The 20652-nt window shown below is 39.5% G+C and overlaps 1 protein-coding gene across 2 annotated transcripts in view; it reads left to right on the forward strand.

Moving 5' to 3' along the window:
- Positions 1-7378: 7378 nt before the first annotated feature.
- Glrx3 (glutaredoxin 3) overlaps positions 7379-20652 on the forward strand; it is a 30291-nt gene continuing 17017 nt past the window's right edge. Inside the window, exons 1-2 of one of the 2 annotated variants that reach the window (XM_063244954.1) lie at positions 7379-7534; positions 14046-14154. In XM_063244954.1, the coding sequence (XP_063101024.1) occupies positions 7446-7534; positions 14046-14154 (198 nt within the window). In that variant the 5' untranslated portion in view covers positions 7379-7445. Of the gene's footprint in view, positions 7535-14039; positions 14155-20652 lie in introns of those variants that run through there. The other variant, XM_063244955.1, reaches the window with a different exon arrangement.

Below are 20652 nucleotides of genomic sequence, written 5' to 3' on the forward strand. Positions count from 1 at the left end.
TGTTTTCATACGCACAGTCTCCACTTGGTGACATTTACAGGATTTCAAGTAGACAGCTGATTGGAATGAGAAAGACAGGAGAAAGTGTTGAAAGTTTGCAAGTTAAGGAAAAAGCAAGTGTTGGGGTGGATCAGCAGAGCCTCTCCAGGGACAGCACCAATTTGTGTTAATTCTCAGTAGTGCTCTCTCTACACAAGTTAAAGAAACCACTCAACAAAGACAGTGCTTCCAGCCTGGAGAGGCAGCTGATGCCACCTGCAGCCGGAAACCTGACTCTGCAGTCGCGCCCAGCTCTTGTCTGCTCCTTTGTGGGAGATTAGAATTTACAGGGGCAATAGAAAATGGTCGTTAAACTCCTATAACTAATTTTGACCTGATAAACTAGAGGCAATTAATAATATGTTTAAAATTATTTTAACTAAGAAATATTTGGAGACTATAACAATTGGAATAAGATTTATGAACTATATTTCTTTATTCTTTTTTTCCCCCAGTGCTGGGAATTGAACCCAGGACCTCATACCTGCTAGGCAAGTGCCCTGCCCATGACTGACCTACTCCCCCAGTTCCTTCTATACTTTAATTTTTTACTTTTGAGACAATCTCCCTAAATTGTCCAGGCTAGTCTGAAACTTTGAATCTCCTTGCCTCAGTTTTCCAAGTAGCTGAGGTTATAGGCCCCTCCAAACCTAGCTGAAATACCTTTCTTACAAATGCAGTCTTACTGGAGGGTGCCTTGGGGGACATGAGTACCCTCCCATTTCATAGCAGCCTGACTGTGTTCAACCCAAAGCTGGAGCTAGATTTGGTTAGCGGGTACCTTTTATCCAGCTAGTCTTATCTTCTTAAGGGAAAGCAGATTACTGCGAAGCCATGAGATACACATACTTCTGAGAAGAAATGGAATGTGTTTTTATTGGCAGAGCCAAGATGAAGTATGCCTCGAAATCTGTTTTACAAATAAACTTGCACATAAATTGTCCATTCACTGCTTGAAAATCTTTTTTTGTGTTTGAGGAGCTGTCAGAGGTCCCTAATAAACAGTGAGTCTTATTTAGTTTACTGGATATGTAATTCTTCTTTTCTTTGAAAATAATTATTTTTCAAGCAAGTGCAGCAAAAATACAACCAATAAAAATCTGGCTATGACAGAATAAACAACCTTTATAGCAAGTGTATGCATCAAGTTCTTCAATAAGCAGTTTCTGGTAAGGAAGAGAACACAGAAAATTGGCTGACGTGTCCCCGGATCAAGTTCTACTCCTAAGGATTGAGAAAGGAAACTACACAGCCCATTCCTGCTTCCCAGATTGGCCCTCAGTTATCAGAGTGACAGGAGAAAGGTCTCGATTGCCAGGGTGGCTCTAGGCTAAGAAGGCATAGGCCGATTGTATGGTTGGATCTAGTGTCTAGTTCATTTCAGCATGAGTTGTAAGACACATTTCCCAAGGTCCATTTCTGGGGCCAGAAAAATTGATGGACAGTAGGGTGAGATTCCTTGCAGGATGGCGAGGATGCAGGTGGAAGACTGGCCACCTTTGGGGTTTTCTTGCTTGTTCAGGTTGGCTTTCCCACAGGTAGGGCTATGCCAGGTGGGTGACATGGCTGGGGGATAGGACAAAAAAGTAGAGCTGAGTCAGTATATCCAGGGAGGTCAAGGACTCATAGTGAGGCACATTTTTTTCCTGGCCCTATGCCCAGACCATGATCACTGTACCCTTTGTCACTACAGGACCCAAGTGGGCAGAGTGGAGGGTTGGGTCAGGTGTGCTCCAGGCTTTTCCTAAGGAGCTCTGTGTCAGCCCATTCTCAGCAATCATGTTGGGGCTCATTTCTGCTTTTATAGTAGCTCAGAAGATGTTATCGCAGCTTGAGAACTGAAATTAAAACATGTATCCTTCAGGTGCAAATCTACTGTACTTACAGCTTTACTGTTTCTCTGCAGGGGGGCTCCATTAATCTTGAGCCAGTGAAATTCCTAAGGAAATTAATTCTCTCTAGTTGGGGTTACTCTCAAACTGATCTCTGGAGGTGGAGTAATTGGAATTTAAAAGTTTCTCTTAAAAAAAAGTGTTGGGGGGGGGAATGGCCATTTTACCTGAATAATATCACTTTTTAAGGCGTTGTTATCTCATTCCATCCCTTCCATACCCCTTTGTGTTTCTCAGCTTCTCCTAGCAGGGTTTATAGAGATCCAGTCAGGGGGAAGTTGGACCCCTAGTTTTTATTTAAGCTCACCAGGTATTCCTCTCCATGACAGGCTGTTTGTCCTTCTGGCCCCATTAGTACCCTGCACTGTCCCAGTGAGTAACAGCCACCAGAATGTAGTCTCCATGGTTAAACCTTGACTATTTAGGAGCAGTAAATATTATCTGTTGTTACACAGCAAAATAATTATCTTACACATACATAAACCTCTTTAAAACATGAGGTGAAACTTTGGCTACCAGCACCCCCATCTGGCTCCTCCCATTGCACTGGGGATTGAACCAAAGCCTACACATTGAGTTATATCCCTATCTCCTTTTTATTTTTTATTTCCAGTCAGGAAGTTTTCTGGGCCAAACTCATACTTGAGATCCTCCTGCTTCAGCCTCAAAAAGTGCTGGGATTACAAATTTGCACCCCCCCCCCCAGCAAAATCCTGCATATTGACTCCCCCACTGGGGATTTAGCTCTCCCAGGCCAGAATTTCAGACCCCAGGGTGAGATCCCCTGGTCCTGGTCCCTATGCCCTAGGCCCTTGAAATCTCATGCAGCTCTCTTGTAGCAGCTTAACTGTCCCTTCTGTAGACCACTGGAACCTGTTGCTGGGCAGAATAGCCATTCATGACCAAGAAGAGGCAGGCAGCCCTTTTTGTATTTAGATCAAGGTCAATCTCACTAAGTTGCCTGAGCTGGCCTTGAGTTTGTGATTCTCTTGTTTTAGTCTCCAGAGTTGGTAAGGCATACAAACCACCTTAGGCCATCCAGAAGTCAGAGCTTTTTAAAGCCAGGAAATCATATGCTATCCCCTCGGCCAGTTACTGTAAACAGTGATAGCTACAAAAAGAGCAGGAGGACAAGTTGGAGCTGCCGGCCTAGAGTTTCTGTAGCATCTTTCTTTACAACTGTTATTTGCTCTTTTCAGTTAATTTTATTCAAGGGAAAAAACCCCAGGATTTTTAAAGCAGCCCTGTTAGTGGAATGATGATTCCTTTTTCAGAGAAAAATTTTAATGAGACATATTTCCTCCATGTATTATAATTTCACTACTTGTAAATTACAAAGGCAGTCTGTGCTCTTTGAGAACATATAAATGATCCAAAAAGTGAATAACATGAACAGTAAAAAGACTGCTTTTAGAGTCTTCTGTTTTCACTCTTTGTGGGCAAACTCTTCTAATACTTTGGGGAGGTCTTTTTCTATAATACATTCAGCTTTGCCATTATGTTTTTTTTAAACATTCAAAAATAGGTTTATTGGAATGTTTGTAGTTATAGTCGCAAGCAGGAACATTTAGTTTTTGTTACATCCATAAACATGTGGAAACTGTTTACAAAGCAGTCATATTATAAAAAGAATATCCTATCAAACAATGGTAGAATAGTTATGGATCTCCCTTAACATAATGATTTGGTACTCTACATAGGCTATCGGATCCCTGGTTCAACTCTTATCTTTTTTTAAAATTTTTTTGTCCTTTTCATTTTTATTGGTACCAGGGATTGAACTCACAATGGTGCACTTGCAAGGCAAGCACTTATGCCGCTGAGCTAAATCCCCAGCTCCCAACCCTTATCTTGATGCAGTGATGCAAAATCTTTATGCCACTAACATATTTGTAAGAAATATTGTCACACTGTGTTCAGTGATATACACAATGAACTGGCAAGTATCTACCTTCAAATTAGATCCCTGGAATACATCAAAATGGTTACCTTTGCTTAATACAATTATTCAAAGTACATTTTGTGGGAAAAGAAGATTATTGGACATTCTCAGTGCTCCAATCTGAAGTGATACCTGCCTCTTAGTTTCTTGAAGAAGTAGTTTTGAAAGTTATATACATAGATTTCATTTAAATTATGCAGCAATCTTTTATAGTTACTAATGTCCCAGATTATGTATAATGAGGAGATCTGTCATCAGATCAAGTGTGGTCTTTCACAACTATAAGAATGACGATCATTAGCAAAAGGATAGCAGCCACCAAAGCCATGATGGCTTTTATTTTGCATCCACACCACCACATTTGCCTTTGAAGTTGTTTGGATCTATTGCTGAAAGCAGTAAGTTTTCTGATTTGTCCCATAGTTCATCTGTTCTCTTCCCTCTTTCAATTGCCTTTGTAATATTTTCTTGCATGACATCAATAATCTCATCCACTTGATTCTGAACATGCTTCATTTTATCATTTCTGGGTCCAAATCTTGGTCCAGATGGTCCTCTTAGAAAAAAGTCCTCAGGGCTGGGGATTTAGCTCAGCGGCATAAGCACCTGCCTTACAAGCAGGCGGTCGTGAGTTCGATCCCCGGTACCGATAAAAAGAAAAAAGAAAAAAAAATGTAAAAGAAAAAAGTCCTCTTCTGCATTGCAAACATCTTCCAAAAGATTACTTTTCACAGAACCAGTGACATCATCATCATTTAGGTGGTGCTTAAACTTGGGAGGCACACTTTTTATTCCTTGAGTACTTTTTTATTTGCCAGTAGAGTAAGTATTCACCACCTGAAGCTCCAGCAGAGCTCTGGTGGTTGGGTGGCTGGGGAAAGGAGCAAAGAGTGGGGAGCCAAGGAAGACACAGGGGAAGAGGGACAGTAGGTGTGCGCCTGGCCACCACCTGTGCCTGAGCTGTGCCCCTGCTCATCCATTATGTTTTATTTACATATAACTTTATGCCTTAAAGTGGTAATTGGAATAGATATCCATTTTACCGTCTGATTTTATTTTCAATTTTTATTTTCTGTGAACTAATCTTTTATTTTAAAATAGTTGTAGAGAAAATTAAGAATGGTTCTATGTATGTGAGATGATGGGTTTATTAATTTGAGTCTAATCAGTCTTACAATAGATGTCTCAAAACATGTACAACTAGATGTACATGATTTAGTCAATTTTACCTCCCAAAAAGAATTGTAGGTTTACGTGCAGTTGTTAAGAAGCAATGATATGTAGTGGTTCCCTGTATACTTTCTTTTAGGGTAACATCTTCAATACTGCAACACACTATCATAACCAGGATGTTAATATTTGCACACAATTCACCTATCTTTTTTGTATTTTCCCAGTTTTTACTTGTACTAGTGTCTTTATTTGGTGGGAAAAATTCTTGTCTGGTGGTACCAGTGATTGGACCTAGAACTTTTGCACTTAAAAACATCCCTTTTATTTTTAATTTTTAGTCAGGGCCTCACTAAGTTACTAGCCTGCTCAGGCTGGGTTAGTATAAGACTCCTGACTCCTACAATCTCAGAGTGCTGGGATTCCAAATAACCATGACATAGTTTATTTCTGTACAACTTTATCTCATGTGTAGGTGTGTGTTCCTTACTGCCACAGCCAAAGCATTTGTTTCTCCTGTTGCATTTTGAACAATATGACTTATTTTTAGTAATATCTACTCTTAAGTGAAGCACACATGTAACAGGTGTCCTAAGGTCACTTTTAATCATTGAAACAGTGCTGCCAGTAGGAAATATAAAGTGAGCCACAAATGAGAGTTGCTGGTATAATTAAATTATACAATTTAAAATGTCCTAGTAACCAAAGGTAAAAAGAAGTAAATTTGATTTTAATAATATAGTTCCCAAACTCAAATATCTAAAATATAATTTAAACATGAAATAAATATAAATTATTATTATTTTTTTTTTGTCTTTTTGAGACAGGGTCTCGCTATGCAGTTCAGGTTGGCCTTGGGCTCACTTTGTCCAACCATCCCTCTTCCTCAGCCTCTCAAGTGCTGGGGTTACAGGAGTGCGCCATCACATCAATATAAAATTATTAGTGATATGTTTCATTTTCTTTTGTGCACAGTCTTTGAAGTCTAGTGAGCCTAGTCCTGCTTGAGCAGCTGGCACAGAACATAGATCTGTGGCTGGTTCTAGTGCAGGCCTTGGAATGGAGACACAACCACTGCCTTCCCAAAATACAGCCTCTAGATGAGACTAACACAGTTTTAGGACCCGAATATATTCATAGGAGAAGCAAGCACAGGGTTCCCTGGGATAACCAACCAGCCAGTAGTTAAGCTTCGGTGAGACACAGGAGGGGGGATCTTCCATGAGGAACCTGAGTGTCCTGGAGGGAATGATTGTGCCGCAAGGTTAGAGTCACAGAGGAGAGATGCATTGGTGTGGAGGCCTGGTGTTCTTTGAGGACACCCTTCAAAATCTAGTCCCCTTCCCAAAACAGACGGATACTGGGTTCTGGGGAGCAAGGAAGGATTTGGATTTTCTAGTTGAGGTTTCCAGGGGTTGAAGAAACTGGGGCACGGGGGCAGAAGAAATTACCCAGGCCAGAAGGTATGCAGAAAGCATGAAAAGAAGGGTGCAAAAGACACCACCTGGCGAGTCAGTATTAGGTCGAGGCCAGAGGGAGCAAGGGAAGCCAAGGGAAAGTCTGAGGCAGGAGAGCCCGGGGGCTTGGAGGTCTGATTGGGAGGGAAGGGAGGTACCAGTCCTGAAAAGATGTAGGCCCTGCTGCACCCAGGTCACAACTGATGATGGGTTCCCACTGGATTGTCCCAAGGGAAGGCACTTACAGGTGTGTGTGTGTGTGTGTGTGTGTGTGTGTACACACGGGGGGGGGGGAGGAACCAGACGGGCACACAGTTGACTTAGGATTCTGATATTCCACGAAGGAACCACAAATCTCTTGGCAGTGTTGAGGCTCTGAGACTGCCACTCTCTGTTCTCAGACTTTCCAGTTCACTCCCATCTTTTTCTTTCTCCTTTTTTACTCCGCTGCCGCCCTCTTCCCCCTAGCAATGATTGAACCCAGGGTTACTTTACCATTGAGTTACATCCCCAGATCTTTTTATTATTTTTTATTTTGACACGAAGTCTGGCAGTTGCCCAGGTTGGCCCCAAACTTGTGATCCTGTGCCACCAAGTCCAGCTGCATTTTCAGTTTTGATAGATTTCAGTTTGCTAACCTGATTTTACTCACACGTCTGGTACAAACATGTATCTTTTACAGGCAGTGGGGTTGGTCCATAAAGTATAGGAGCTGCAGGGAAGCTCAGGGTCCAAGCAGCCAGAGACTCACACAGCGATCAGATCATTATCAGCTCTGAGAGCGGAGTGTAGCGAGGCTTCAAAGATTCTCGGCGTTTGCAGCTTGTTCGCAGGCAGGGCGGGGGTAGGGAGTGGGGCGGGGCTTCCGCCACGCAGCCGCTCTACGAGACAGACCCGCCCCATCGACCCTCCCGCGCTCGGCTGTTCCTGTCTGGCTGTTGCAGCATGGCGGCGGGGGCGGCTGAGGCGGTGGCAACGGTGGTGGAGGTCGGCTCGGCCCAGCAGTTTGAGGAGCATCTACGCCTCAAAGCCAAGTAAGCGGCCGGCTGCCGGCGGGAGACCGGCGAACGCGATGGAGGATTGGGCCGGCGCTTGAGGCCCGGCTGGCGTGGCGTGGCGCGGCCGATGGCCGGGCTGGACGGCTCCTCGGCCTGGGGCCGGTCTGGGCCTCGGGGACCCTCCCCGTAACACCTAGCGGTTCCCAGGAACCGGACCCAGCGTCGGAACGCGGCCAGCACCGGCAGTGAGCAAGATCGGGGGCAGCCCCCGACCGACCCCGTTGACCCACCCCGGGCGTCCTGAGCACCCAGCGGTGACTCAGCTCCGTGGGGCTGCGGCTGGAGAGACCCGGGGGTACGCCGGGGCTGGAGCTTCTTAGTCTGCCGCGCCGCTGCGGATCAGGCCGCAGCGTCCTACTGTTAGGCCTGGCCGGGTGGAGAGCCTTGGCCACCAGCCTCTGTTTCCCTCTCTGAAGAGTTTTTGGCTCTTGACTCGTTTGCCAGTAGTGCCTTCGTCTTCAGACTTAACCTGGTGTAGACAGTGTAGACAGGGGTTTCCTGTTTCGACAACAGAGGGTGTGCTGTGGTGTGAGGCACGTGCTTCTTGGCCTTGACAAGACTACAAAAGGAGATCCCTGTGAATGCACTGGGAACGATTTTGGGGGTGGGCTGGGCGTTAGAAGCTCTTGACTGCATTAAGTGCTTGGGAATCAATGCAGGTCAAATGCAATTGGACGCGCAGTGATAGTTCAACCACAACTCATGGAGTTCCTCAATACTGAGCTTTCTTAGCTGTGGTGTTAGTAGTTAAGGCAAAAGCTGTAGTTTGGGATTGCCTAGAGTCCAGTCCTCACAGCGCCACCTAAAAACATATAAACCTTGGGTAAGTTTCATAACAAAGGCTCAGGTGGATTACTGCCAACCTTCAGGTAGTTGTGAGGATTTATTGAGACGCTTCGGGTAAAGTGTCTCCTTTCTTGCTGGAGACAATACCTGTTGGCCCCTGGTACTTTTAGTAAGGAGCAGAGTGGGTGGTTGGGGAGGTGTGGGAGTTTACTGGTTGACTTCTGCTTAGTTATGCAGCATGGAGGTGATGAAGTTAAAGTGTTAATTAAAACAGCACTTTGAGGCTGGGAGTGTAGCTCAGTGGTAGAGCTAGTTAGCATGTATGAGGTTATGTTCAATCTCCAGCCCTAAAAAACAAAACAAAACAACAACAAAAAACCAATCCCAGCTCAGGTTTATCTAGGAAGAAGGTGTTTTTGTTTTTGGAGGAGGGGTGGTGTTCACTCACTGATAGCGCTGGATTCTGACTCACCCACGCTAATCCACACATCTTTAGGTAACAGAATTGTGGACAACAGGAGCGGTTTCATGACATGATTAGGACTTGTTTGGGGCTGCCCTTAATACTGGTTTTTTTTTTGTCCTTTTCCTTTTTATTGGTACCAGGGATGGAACTCACAACTGCCTGCTTACAAGGCAGGCGCTTATGCCGCTGAGCTAAATCCCCAGCGCCCCTTAATACTGTTTTGAACTTGTCATTTGAGAATTTTTTTGTGTGTTTTACTTATTTTTTTTAAATTTTTTTTATTTTTGTCTTTTTGAGACAGAGTTTCAATTCTGCAGTTGAGGTTGGCCTTGAACTCAGTTTGTAGCCAAGATTGACTGGGAAGTCATCTAATCCTCCTGCCTCAGCCTCCCTGCTAGGATTACAGGCATGTACCACCATGCCCAGCCTGACCTATTTGTTTTTGTGCTTTATGCTTTAAACAGTCCTTAATGAGTAAAAGTTTAAATTCCTTTCTTGCCACTGGCCTGTACTTGAGATAACTGGAAACATTCCCTTCCACAGTTCCTAAACTAATGAACACTTGGAAAATGATGTGTGGGACCTGGAGGAGAGAATCTGCTTTCTGTTAAAAATAGGAGTATTTAAGAATTTTAAGTAGTACTTGTGTTAATCATTGCTTCTCAGTTTTAAAATTTGATGGATTAGAATTTTTTCTTTGCTTAGGTCATTTAATCAGATATATGTATAAATTGCAGAAACCTCAGCTGGTCTATACAATGGAGATACTCATCTCCATTTTGCAGAGTAATTAAGAGGCTTTGCCCATTTGTAAAGTACTTGAAAAAGAGTCTAGTGTATGATAGTGTTTAATGAATGGTAGTGTTATCTACAGCTGAATAACTGGAGGAACAGAACACTGTCATAATAGAAAAAGTATTTATTCAGTAGTAATTATTTTACCGATGGGGAACCAAAGTTCAATTTGCTGTCTGAAATCACCTGATTGAGGATTCAACCTAGTCTTTCTCTTACAGTTTTCCACAAACAATGCACTAGTCATATTGGGATATCCCAAAAAATAAAGAGAAATGCTGCTTCATATAATCCAAAAGATCTTAGGCATCATATGTGTTTGTGTCAGATATGTTCTTACATTCAGCATTGTATGATTAATTGAAAAATGTCAGTATCTAAAATTGACTGGTGTGATAATTTAAAATAATAATGTTGCAATTATGCTTTGAAGCTGTCAAAGAACCTTTATATTTTTGTTTGGTCTTTCAAACATCCCAGGATGTTAGATATTACTATTCACAGATGTGGAGTTCAGGGGATTTAAAATTATTCTTCAGAGTCATGCTAGTGGTAATGGGAGCAGAAATGTGATTTCTAACTCTGTGTGCATATTTTCCTCTTTTGTGTTTTGTGTCTCATATTGTTTCAAAGCCTGGTAACCCGTTTTGTTTTATTTGTATGTTTTTGTGGCATTGGAGATTGAACCCAGGCATACTTTGCCATGGATCGACATTCTCAGCCCTTATTTTTTTAAGATGAGGTCTTATGTTGTCCAGGCTGGACTTGAACTTGGGATTCTCCTATCTTGACATTCCAAGTAGCTGGGATTACAGACATTGAGGTTATATCTAACAATCAAGTACACAAATCTTGATTGTCACATGAAATGTATACACACTAGTAGCCATCATTTAAAACAAGAAAATTGAACTCCAGGAGATTCCTTAGCTTCTTTCTCCAGCCACTGATTTGCTTTCTGTTAATATATGTTAGTTTTCCATGGTCTTGAACTTTATGTGAATAGAATCATATATTTCTTGTCCTCCCTTATTAGTTCATTTTTATTAAAGGAATTTCCATTTTATAATTCTTTTTTATAAAGTTTGGGTTATGATATATCTCAAGATACCCTTGCCACATTTACCTTCTTTTATTTCTTCTTGGAATTGGACATTCTGACAGTTTCAAAAAATATTTCCCAGTAAGGATATTTGGAATCTACTTTCTCAAAGCAGTTTACTTTAGGGTCATTTTTAGAGTAGGTGGATCTGCCTGTTTACCAGTTTCTGATATCCCCTCTAAACGTGAATGACCTACATGTTTGTTCCTAAATGATCACACTTAAGAGTAGTACTGTTTCATGGGATGTTCTACTAGTTGTGTTCTCAAAGCAGAAAAAATTTTTTAAAAGGTCATTTTAATCTGTGTGCCTGTAAGCCCAGCACTTGGGAAGCTGAGGCAGGAGAATTTTGGGAGTTTCAGACCAGTATGGGCTATAAAGTGAGCTCAAGGCCAGCCTTCACTGCATAATGAGAGACCCTGTTTTAAAAAGACCAAAAAAAAAAAAAAAAAAAAAAAAAAAAAAAAAAAAAAAAAAAAAAAAGGTCATCAGTATGAAAATTATACTAACTATAACTGAGGTTTTCCTGAAAGGGAGCTTATTAATTATCAACTGGTTTGTTTGAAACTAACCTTTATGGTTGTTAAAAGTCCCCATCACTTTTAGACACCTTAATTATAATGATATTCTTCTGCGTTACAAAATTCAAACAGAACAATGATTTCTGGGTTGCAGAATAGAATTGATTTTTATGTTGGTCTAGATCTTTTATGTGTAGCATTTTAGGCTCAGTATTTTTAAAGATTGTCTATGCTGGGCATGGTGGTACACTCCTGTAATCCCAGCACTAGGAAGGCTGAGGCAGGATGATGGTTGCAAGTTGCAAGTACAAGAGCAGCCTGAGCTACAAAGTGAGCCCAAGGCCAGCCTGAACTGCATAGCAAGACCCTGTCTCAAAAAAAAAAAAAAAAAAAAAAAAAAAAAAAAATGTCTATGCTGTATCTGGTGAGAGTTCCTTTTTTATTACTGAGTTGCACTTACTATTATATGAGTGTATGAAACTTTTCCCCACTTGTGGGATTTTATTATGAGTTAGACTGTGGACCCTTGTACCTGAGAGAAAATGATTCCAGGTATCTTCTGCCTGAGGACACTTCTCTCCCATGCTTTTTCAAATTATGCCTCCTTATACTAAGTAACCTTAGGTAGCTTTACTTCCTATGCTTGGGACAGTGCCTTCTCTGTTCTAGATTCCTGCTTCCTTGGTAGTCTGGCATCCTTAGTCATTTCTGAAGTCTTCAGCCTCTGTTTTCCTGTTTTTACTGTCTCTGTACAAAACAAGCATATGAAGAGTTCCTTGAATTTTTTTTTAAAAGCCCATCCCTTGATCCTGTCACTTTTTTCAAGTAGATTTTTAGCACAAGTTTCTTCGAGTAGATACCTACCAGTGTGTGCTTCCTCACCTTTAGTTCACTCTGGTGTGCTGCACAAGCCTTGACATCACTTCGACATCATTTCTCGTAGTGTTGCCCGTTTTTGCTGCTGCTGATCATCACTCCTTCCTTCTTGACACTATTCTCTTGACTTCTGTGAGACTTTGGTTTTTTTGTGTGTGGAAGTAGGGGTTGAGCTACGGGTAGTCCTCAGCCCTTTCTTATTTTTTATTTTGAGATGCGGTCTTGTTAAGTGAGTAAGTTGCCCAGGCTGGGCTTGATTCAGGCTCCCAGAGTGTGGGGAGTATAGACATGTACTACAACCCTGACTCTGAGATGCTATAAGCTTTAACCTTCCTGTTCTTGTTAGGCCCTCTTCTCTCTTCCTCCTCCATCTGACCTACTTGATGATGAGTCCCTATGGCATTGGTCACGAACCTATGGCACCCATGTTATTGTGCTTTTCTTTTATGATGAAAGATGTTAATGTATGAGGTTTTTTTTCTAAACCAAAACCTTAGTATTGAGACTTAATTGCAGTATTGGCAGGCACATTGTGGTAAGTGGGTTTAGGGTTGCAGCTTGGGCATTCTATCTCTAACAGATTTGCCATCACTAGGTACTGACCAGGTCTCTGAATGTGTAAGGTTCTGTACTTCTTGATTTTTAGATCTATAGCCATCTGTAGGCCAAGCATAGACATCTTCTCTAACCTGTAGCCATCATACTCATATTAATAGCCCACTGGACTTCTTTTCCTCCCAGGTTGACAGCTTTTGTGCTAGGATTCCAAGCTAGTGTCACTGCTAGTTACTGATCTCTAGGACAGAACATGGCACTCAGCCTTCGACTGTGCCTCCTTTGTCACCAAATTTTGGCCCTTTTATCTCTGAAACACTTCTCAGGTCCCTCTATGCTTCCATATTCCTGACATTTTATTGTAGGCTCACTCTTTTCACCTGCATTATTTTATTGGCTTTTAAGGTTTGTTACTACTTTCCTACCCCTCAGTTAGTTGTCCATTTTCTTTCCTCAGTGTAATACTTTTTTCTCTGATTTTTTTGAGGAGGGTTATGTTGAATTTAAAATTCCATAAAACTGAATTGAACTGCCAGGTGTGGTGGTGCACACCTGTAATCCTAGCACTCTGGAGGCTGAAGTAGGGGGATCGTTGCGAGTTTGAGACCAGCCAGGGCTACATAGTGAGTTCAAGGCCAGCCTAGACTATATAGTGAGACCCAGTCTCAGAAATAACAACACCGAATTGATTCATAAAATTTAGTAAAAAATTTATTACTCCATATTATTTGGCCATACTGTAAATGTTTTAAAATCATGGCATTATATGGACAGTTAAACATGTCTCTGTGAAAAGCAGTTCCATTTTTTTCTTCTAGTTTTCTATTGGTGACTTCACTTTCATTTCTTTTCCCCTTTCCTTTTTTTCTTTTCTTTTTTTAATACTGGGGGTTGAGCTCATAACCTCGTGCTTGCCAGGCAGGTACTGCTGCTGAGCCACATCCCTGGCTTCATTTTCAATGTTTTATTAGTATTTCTTTGTCACAGTTTTGCCCCTTTATCACATGCCATATTTAAAAAGTAAATACATTAATAGTAAGAGTATGTCTAATTTTTTACATTGTGCCCCTTGTATAGAAATTTAGTTTTTGTTTTCCTCAAAGGTCTGAAAGTATAGTTGGTAAACATGTGTATTATTAAGATGGTTAGATATTCAGAATCACTATACATGAGCTAAGTTTTGACTCAGGAAATTAACTTTAATTCATCATAATGAGTCTCAAGATCTTGCACAGTATTTTTGTATTTCAGGCTGCTAAAACAACAAAATTTTAGCATAAAATAGTTCAGTTCTTATAAAAAGTTTGTTGACAGTAGAATTTAATCCATGTCAGTATTTTCTTTATTTCTAAAATTAAAAAAAAAATGCACTTTATTGATTTACAGGTCCCTCCTTGTGGTTCATTTCTGGGCGCCATGGGCTCCACAGTGTGTGCAAATGAACGATGTAATGGCCGAGTTAGCCAAAGAACACCCTCAAGTTTCATTTGTGAAGGTATTGTATTTTTAGTGTTATGTATTTTATGAATTTCTGATTTGGACTAGATTTTATTAATGTAAAGAAGTGAAGTAGAACTCCACATATTTGTATTTGAAGTTGAAATCTGTTATTTATATGTTAGTCATTAAAAAATCGAGTAATTTTGTAATTTTCAGATAGTATGAAAATCACTGTTTAATGTTTATGTGGATAGGAAATACTGAGATGAGCAAAGGGCAGATAGGTTTGAGAGCAAAAGTAGACTATGGGTAATTGTGGATTTGGAACATAGTATTATCAAGACATCTCATTGAAAGGCAGAGTATGATGTAGAAGATGATTTTAGAAGAAATTTGTATAAGATTCTAGATAATGGGGGAAAAGAAGACATTGCTATAATGGACTGGGTAAATGCAAACCTATGGGGGAAACTGAAAATCTTTCTAACTGGTTTAGAATACAAAGGAAAAGGGAAGCCTGAAAATCTCTTTTGATGCTGGGAGTTGAACCCAGGGCCTTCTGCATGCTAAGCACATGCTAAGCTTAACATTGGGCTGATCCTCAGTTTCGTTTTTTACTTAGTTGGCATACGTGTATATCCAGGTGTCTTGAGTGGATAGGTATTAGGAAAGCGATGGCTGTGACTAGGGTTGGCTCACTTTGATTTAGCACTTTTAGTATTGTTATTCAAGACTTAGTACAGTGATATCTTGGTGTTCACCATTAGCTGATTCCAGGAGGTGTGTGAGAAGTCCCCCAAAGCAAAGTAGTAAACAGATTGTTTTGGCTGGAAAGGATAGCTGCTCATAAGGCAATTGACACTAACAAATTCTAGCTTGGTTTTAGAGTACCAAAAAATCATGAGTTTAGGGATAAAATTTTTATGTTAAAATGCATTGAGTACCAAATTCAAGGTTCAAAGCAGTTGAATACCAAAGCAACAAGCTTAAAATAGGAGTTGAAAATAATGAATTATTCAGAAAAGAGGTACACCCTGTATTCAGAAATCTAAATCCTATGATTTAAAACCAACAAAACCCAAAACCTTGTTTTATAAAACCAGAATTTGTGATTTAAGAGTACATGTTGACAAGTATACTTGTCATATGGGATTAGATATGTGCCATAAGTATACTTTAACATGGGGTTAAAAGTGACATGAACTGTATGTGCGTATGCCTCTTAATGTACTAACTGGAAAGCACAAAATTCTGACAAGCTAATTCATTTGTGTAGTAGGCGATAAATTTTTAAAAACAGCTGCTGTGTAAATGTTTATTTTAAATAGGTACTATACTGTGATAGCTCAAATCCAAACAATGCAGAAGGGTGCACGTCTCCTTCCCTGTCAACTCTGTTATCTTTCCTCATATATAGCTAGTCACATGAATTATGTATGAATCTTTTCAGTGTTTCTTTATGGAGATAGAGAAAATATTAATAGTTAGCTTTTTAAAATTTAAAGGCTTATTTAAGATTCTAATGAAATGTGTAATGTAACCTTAGAATGTAACCCTAAAATGTCCAATATAAATAATAGAAAGGGACATTAAAACTGCATGTTTGGTGTGTGATAAAAGATAATGATTACAAGTGAAATGAATGATTAAACATTTCAATCATAAGATTAATCAAGGTGATGGTAATTGTTTGAAGTCTACTTTATATGTATAATGTTACTGGTTTAGGTAACACATTGTTCTCAGCTGCATCTGAATGATTTATTTAAAGTGACTATAGAATTACTGTTCACACTGGTACTAGACTTGATAATGAGATTTTAAGTTGTTCAAATAGTTGTGTCTCAGTGAGCCAAGGATTGGAAGCCCTCAGTGTCGTCGGGGATATTTGACCCTGACTGCATCTGCTGTTCACTGGGATAGCAGCGGTGCTAGATTGGTTATTCTTCCAGGAGTCCTCACTTTCCAGAAATTTACTCTGTGATGTTTCAGTAGACATCATCAAAGGAAAAAGATGATTTGTGTGGAGCTTGTAAGATGGGAAATCAAAAGGCACTTGACAAACTAGAGAGCAAATGACAAAATATTTGAGAAATCATTGACCTTTTCCAGTAAGAGAGCCTTGCACTTTATTTGAAAATAACTTTTTTTTGTATGAGGGCATGTAGATACTTCCAAAGTGTAAGACTAGCATCATACTATCCTTGCCTTTTTTTTTTTTTAAAGACAAAGTCTTGCTGTGTTCTTTATGCTGCTCTCTAATTCATGGATTTAAGTGAGCCTCTATTTTAGCGCCTCAAGTAGCTGAGACTACAGTATAGGCATGTCCTACCATGTCCATCTCCCCTGTTTATGTCTCTTAATTTGATTCTTTTTAAATGATCCAGTAGTTTGTTCTTTTTGAATTATGAAGTAAAGATTTAATTTTGTGACTTGAAGTTTAGTCATTCAAATAAGGAATCTGAAGATATTTTAAGCAAATTGTAAGATGTAGTGATTACTAACAATCTTATATTGTAGGATGCAATAAAATACCAGCTTAGGAAAGTTGATCACACATTTTTGGTCTGAGTGCAGAGTCTGAGCTCATTGGAATTGAGTACGGAAAGGCAAGCGTTTTTGTATTTACTGCATCTGAGTCCTTTGCAGCTTCTCTGGGTGCTGTATCTATGATAGATGATGTCCCCACTGCCTGAATTGCTGCCACATATGATTGGATCCTGAAACAGTGGTACTTTGGTTTATGAACTTTCCACAATTGCAGTTGCAAACTGAGTTGGATGAACTGGGTCAAATTCAGTGGTAGATTCAATGTTGACCTTACGTGGAAATTTGATTTGGTTGTCATCCAATTTAGTTTGCTAGCAGAATCATGGAAAGAATTAAGTTTGTGAACCGAGGTACCACTGTACTTGGGCCCTCGGCTTGCCTACCTCCAAGGAATTAAAAGAGATAGGTGAATTATTTTTGTTGCTAAATGTTGTGTAGAGCCTGGCATGGTGATGCATGCCTGTGATTCTAGCACATGGGACTGAGGCAGAAGGATTACAATTTCCAGCCCAGGCTGGTCAACTTAGTGAATTATTGAGACTCTGTATGAAAAAATACAATATAGTACAAGTGCTGGGTGAATAACTCAGTGTAGAGGCCTGTGTTCAATCTCTAGTACTACCACGGGGGAGGGCAATGGTGTCTAGAAACCATATGTTGATTCAGAATAAAATTAAATAGCTAATAAAATGTCAAGTGCCTTTTCAAATACTATAATCCAGGGCTGGGATATAGCTCAGCAGCCTACCCATCTGCCTGGTAAGTGCAAGATTCTGAGTTTAATTCCTGGTACAAACAACAAAAACAACAACAAAAACAAACCAAATAATGTAATCTTTTTGTTAGTGATACTTAAAATGGGAATACTTATCATTTAATTATTTGATAGAATCTTTCAGAGTATGGTATCTGGTAGAGGCGATAGGAAGAAGGAAAAACACCAGTATATGGATTTTACCATGAAGAAAAAGTTGAGTACCAGTGGATAGATCTGAATCAAATGCATTCTGTATTGAGTCTGTTCTTTTTTTTGCCATTGTTGTCATTTATGTACTTCAGTACTGAAATTCTCAGTCAGACTTATCAGCCAACTGATTGGTGAGATTTCATATTCTGTATCTAGTGTTAATTTTGTTTATATAGGAGCTGCTGTACTGTCTCATGTCGTAATTTATAATAAAGGGTAAAGAGTGTAGATGATTTGTATACTTTAAATTACAATTTTTGCTTCTTATAAAATAGGAACCTATATTTTATTATTCTGAACTAGGCAACCATGTTAAAAGGTGCAGTTCATGCTGTTTAATTTTTTTCTCATTTAGTAATTCAACAAAATATTTGTTGTACATTCAGTATAAGATAGGGTTTTGGTTTTATTTTTATTTCTTACTTGAACATGTTTGCAGTCCTTAATGTTTACATTTCTTCTAGGGAGTTGGTGTATGTACATAACACATCTAAATTTTTTCACTCCCTTCCTCTTCTTCCTGCCCTTCTCCATCTGTCGATCCCCATTTGAGAAAGATCTCCTTAATTCCTATTATCTGTTACCTTTTATTTTGCTCTTTATTTTGAGACCTGACGCATGCTGTTTAATTTGTAAATGTCTCTGCAATCACCCTATATAAGGTGGGTCTAAGGACAGTACCTGTTATTGTTCTGAAATAATGGCAACAGTGTAGCCTGGAGTAAATCATAGCTGTGAGCCGTTACTGTCTTCCAGCTTTTGATGACCTTGCTAAATTGAAGTAGAGAGAATCTCTACCTCTGGATTTACTGTATGCCTCCTCCTGTCTTTAACATTTTTCATAGACACATACATGCTATGTAGTAACCACCAGAATTTAAGATTCTTGATATGAGAAGCAAGTAGTATCTATCAGAAGCATTCTGTATGGGTTCTATTCTGGAAATGTTTGTGTTTAGGTTGTATAAATCCAATCCTTAAAAATAGCCAATGGGATATATAGAATGAGGTAGAGCTGTGAGAGAGAGGATTTACTATGGAAATCAGCTCACCTGATTATGGAGACTGAAAAGCCCTGCCATCTGTTCTCCAGAAGCTAGTGGAATCATACAGTTTAACTCTGGAAGCTGGAGGACCAAGGAGCTGATGGGAGTAAGTCTTGGTCCGACACCAAACCCTGACCACCAGAGGGTGCACGTACTGGAGTTTAGAGTAGGCTTTTCATGGCTGTCATTGATCGTTTTTGTACCCTTATGAATGCTGACCATTTAAAAATATTCTTTATTTTCATTGCTAAAACTGTTATGCTGTTTTAGATCCACTATTTCCAAAGGAATCTAGTGCTGCAAAGGCGTTGGGTATTGTTTTGTTTTTGTGTGGTTGATGCTAGGGATTGAACCCAGGGCCTCACACCTGCTAGGCAAGTACACTACCAAGGAGCTATATCCTTTTTTCCTGCATAGGTCTGAGATTTCATGTATACTTGATGCTCTCTCTGGATTCTGGAGAGTCTTAGGCCATTAGTATTAATCCTGTCCCTTGTTGTAGAGAATTTGTCTGTTACCATTGCTTTTGTTTTAGAAAGATCTGTTCTGAGAGCTGAGTTCTGGCTTCATCAGGAATTGCAAGGCATCAGATTCCAAGAAAAGTTAGCTGTAAGGGACCCTGTTGGAAACCAGCAGGAATATGAGAAGAGATGAGATTTAAAAAGCATATAGGAATTTCTTTTTTTGTTTGTTAGGAATTTCTTGTACAAGTGAGGATGCTAGCTGTTCAGTTTGATTGAAGACCATTGTTACCTTGTTTCTACTTTATTGCCTGATTTTGGATTTGTATTACTTTTCTGTTAGACTCCAGTGATGCTAAAGGAAAAGATCTTTACTGAGCCTAGCACAAAACCCAGCGTGTAAAACACACTCATAGATGTTGGTCAAAAAGAAAGAAAATAATGAGCTGGAAGGTGACGTTGTGGGCTTGCTCTGGTCATAGCTTTCATGATTACTTTTGGTTTTGAGTATGGGAATTATATATGTGAAAGAAAATAGAATAATCATTTCTAAAACTTTAGAAGTCTGTTCTAAATAGTTGTCTTTTTTTTTTTTTTTTGGCCTTTTTAAAGATTATTGGACAGTTGATGTTCAATGCTGTAGTTACAGAATTTTTAAATAAATACATTTTAAAAATGGAAATAATGAAAAGCATTATTACAAATAGTCCTCTCACGAGAAAAGCAAGTTAGTAAAATAGTGCCTAAAAATACATAAGGTACCTGAAGACACAAACCAAAGACAAATGACTGCCTCCTATTGTATTGTCAAACTTAATTCCGACAGATATAACCTGACTGGGTAAGACTGTAGGTAAAAATAGTATTTCAAGCCCAGTGGAAATCTTTTGCTCTTGGAAAAATTCAGCATATATACTTAAAGTACTTTTAACAATATAATTTATCAATAAGTTTTATTTCCTATAGGTATAATGTGAATACAGATTTTTATTGGTTTCAAAAAGTTTTTATTAAATTGACATCCTGTGAGAGAAAAATATAATAAATCTTGGTCTTCTCAAAGCATATTGTTTATCAGGCTACATAAATTGCTTATAGTAATTGTGTCCTAATTATTTAGAAATTGTGTTTTTAAATATATTCTAAATCCATGTGTCAGAACTTCATATCTTATCGATGGTTTTGAGGAAAGTGTCCGGCAGAACATGGTCATCTTAAAATGGTTTACGTGTATGAATAGACCTGAAAGCAGGTAACTTAGCAAGATATCTACTTAGTGTCCAGCAGCATTGCAGGAGTTAAAAGTAAAATTTATCAGACATCAATAGTTTATTGAAGAAATACTCCTTTTTGCTTCATAATTTGCAGAAGGCTGCAACTGTCAGTCATGATGTACTGCCTCTTGAAATTAGTCAATAGAGCAAACAGCAAGAATTGCTGTGGGCAGAAAATAAGCACTGTAATCATGACATAACTGGGGTCAGTGATTTATGGATTTCAATATAGTAGTAGCTGCATATGATTGAAAA

Source organism: Cavia porcellus, unplaced genomic scaffold, assembly GCF_034190915.1.
Source record: "Cavia porcellus strain 051 isolate PalLab524CR breed Dunkin Hartley unplaced genomic scaffold, mCavPor4.1 scaffold_2, whole genome shotgun sequence".
NCBI classification, from domain to species: Eukaryota; Metazoa; Chordata; class Mammalia; order Rodentia; family Caviidae; genus Cavia; species Cavia porcellus.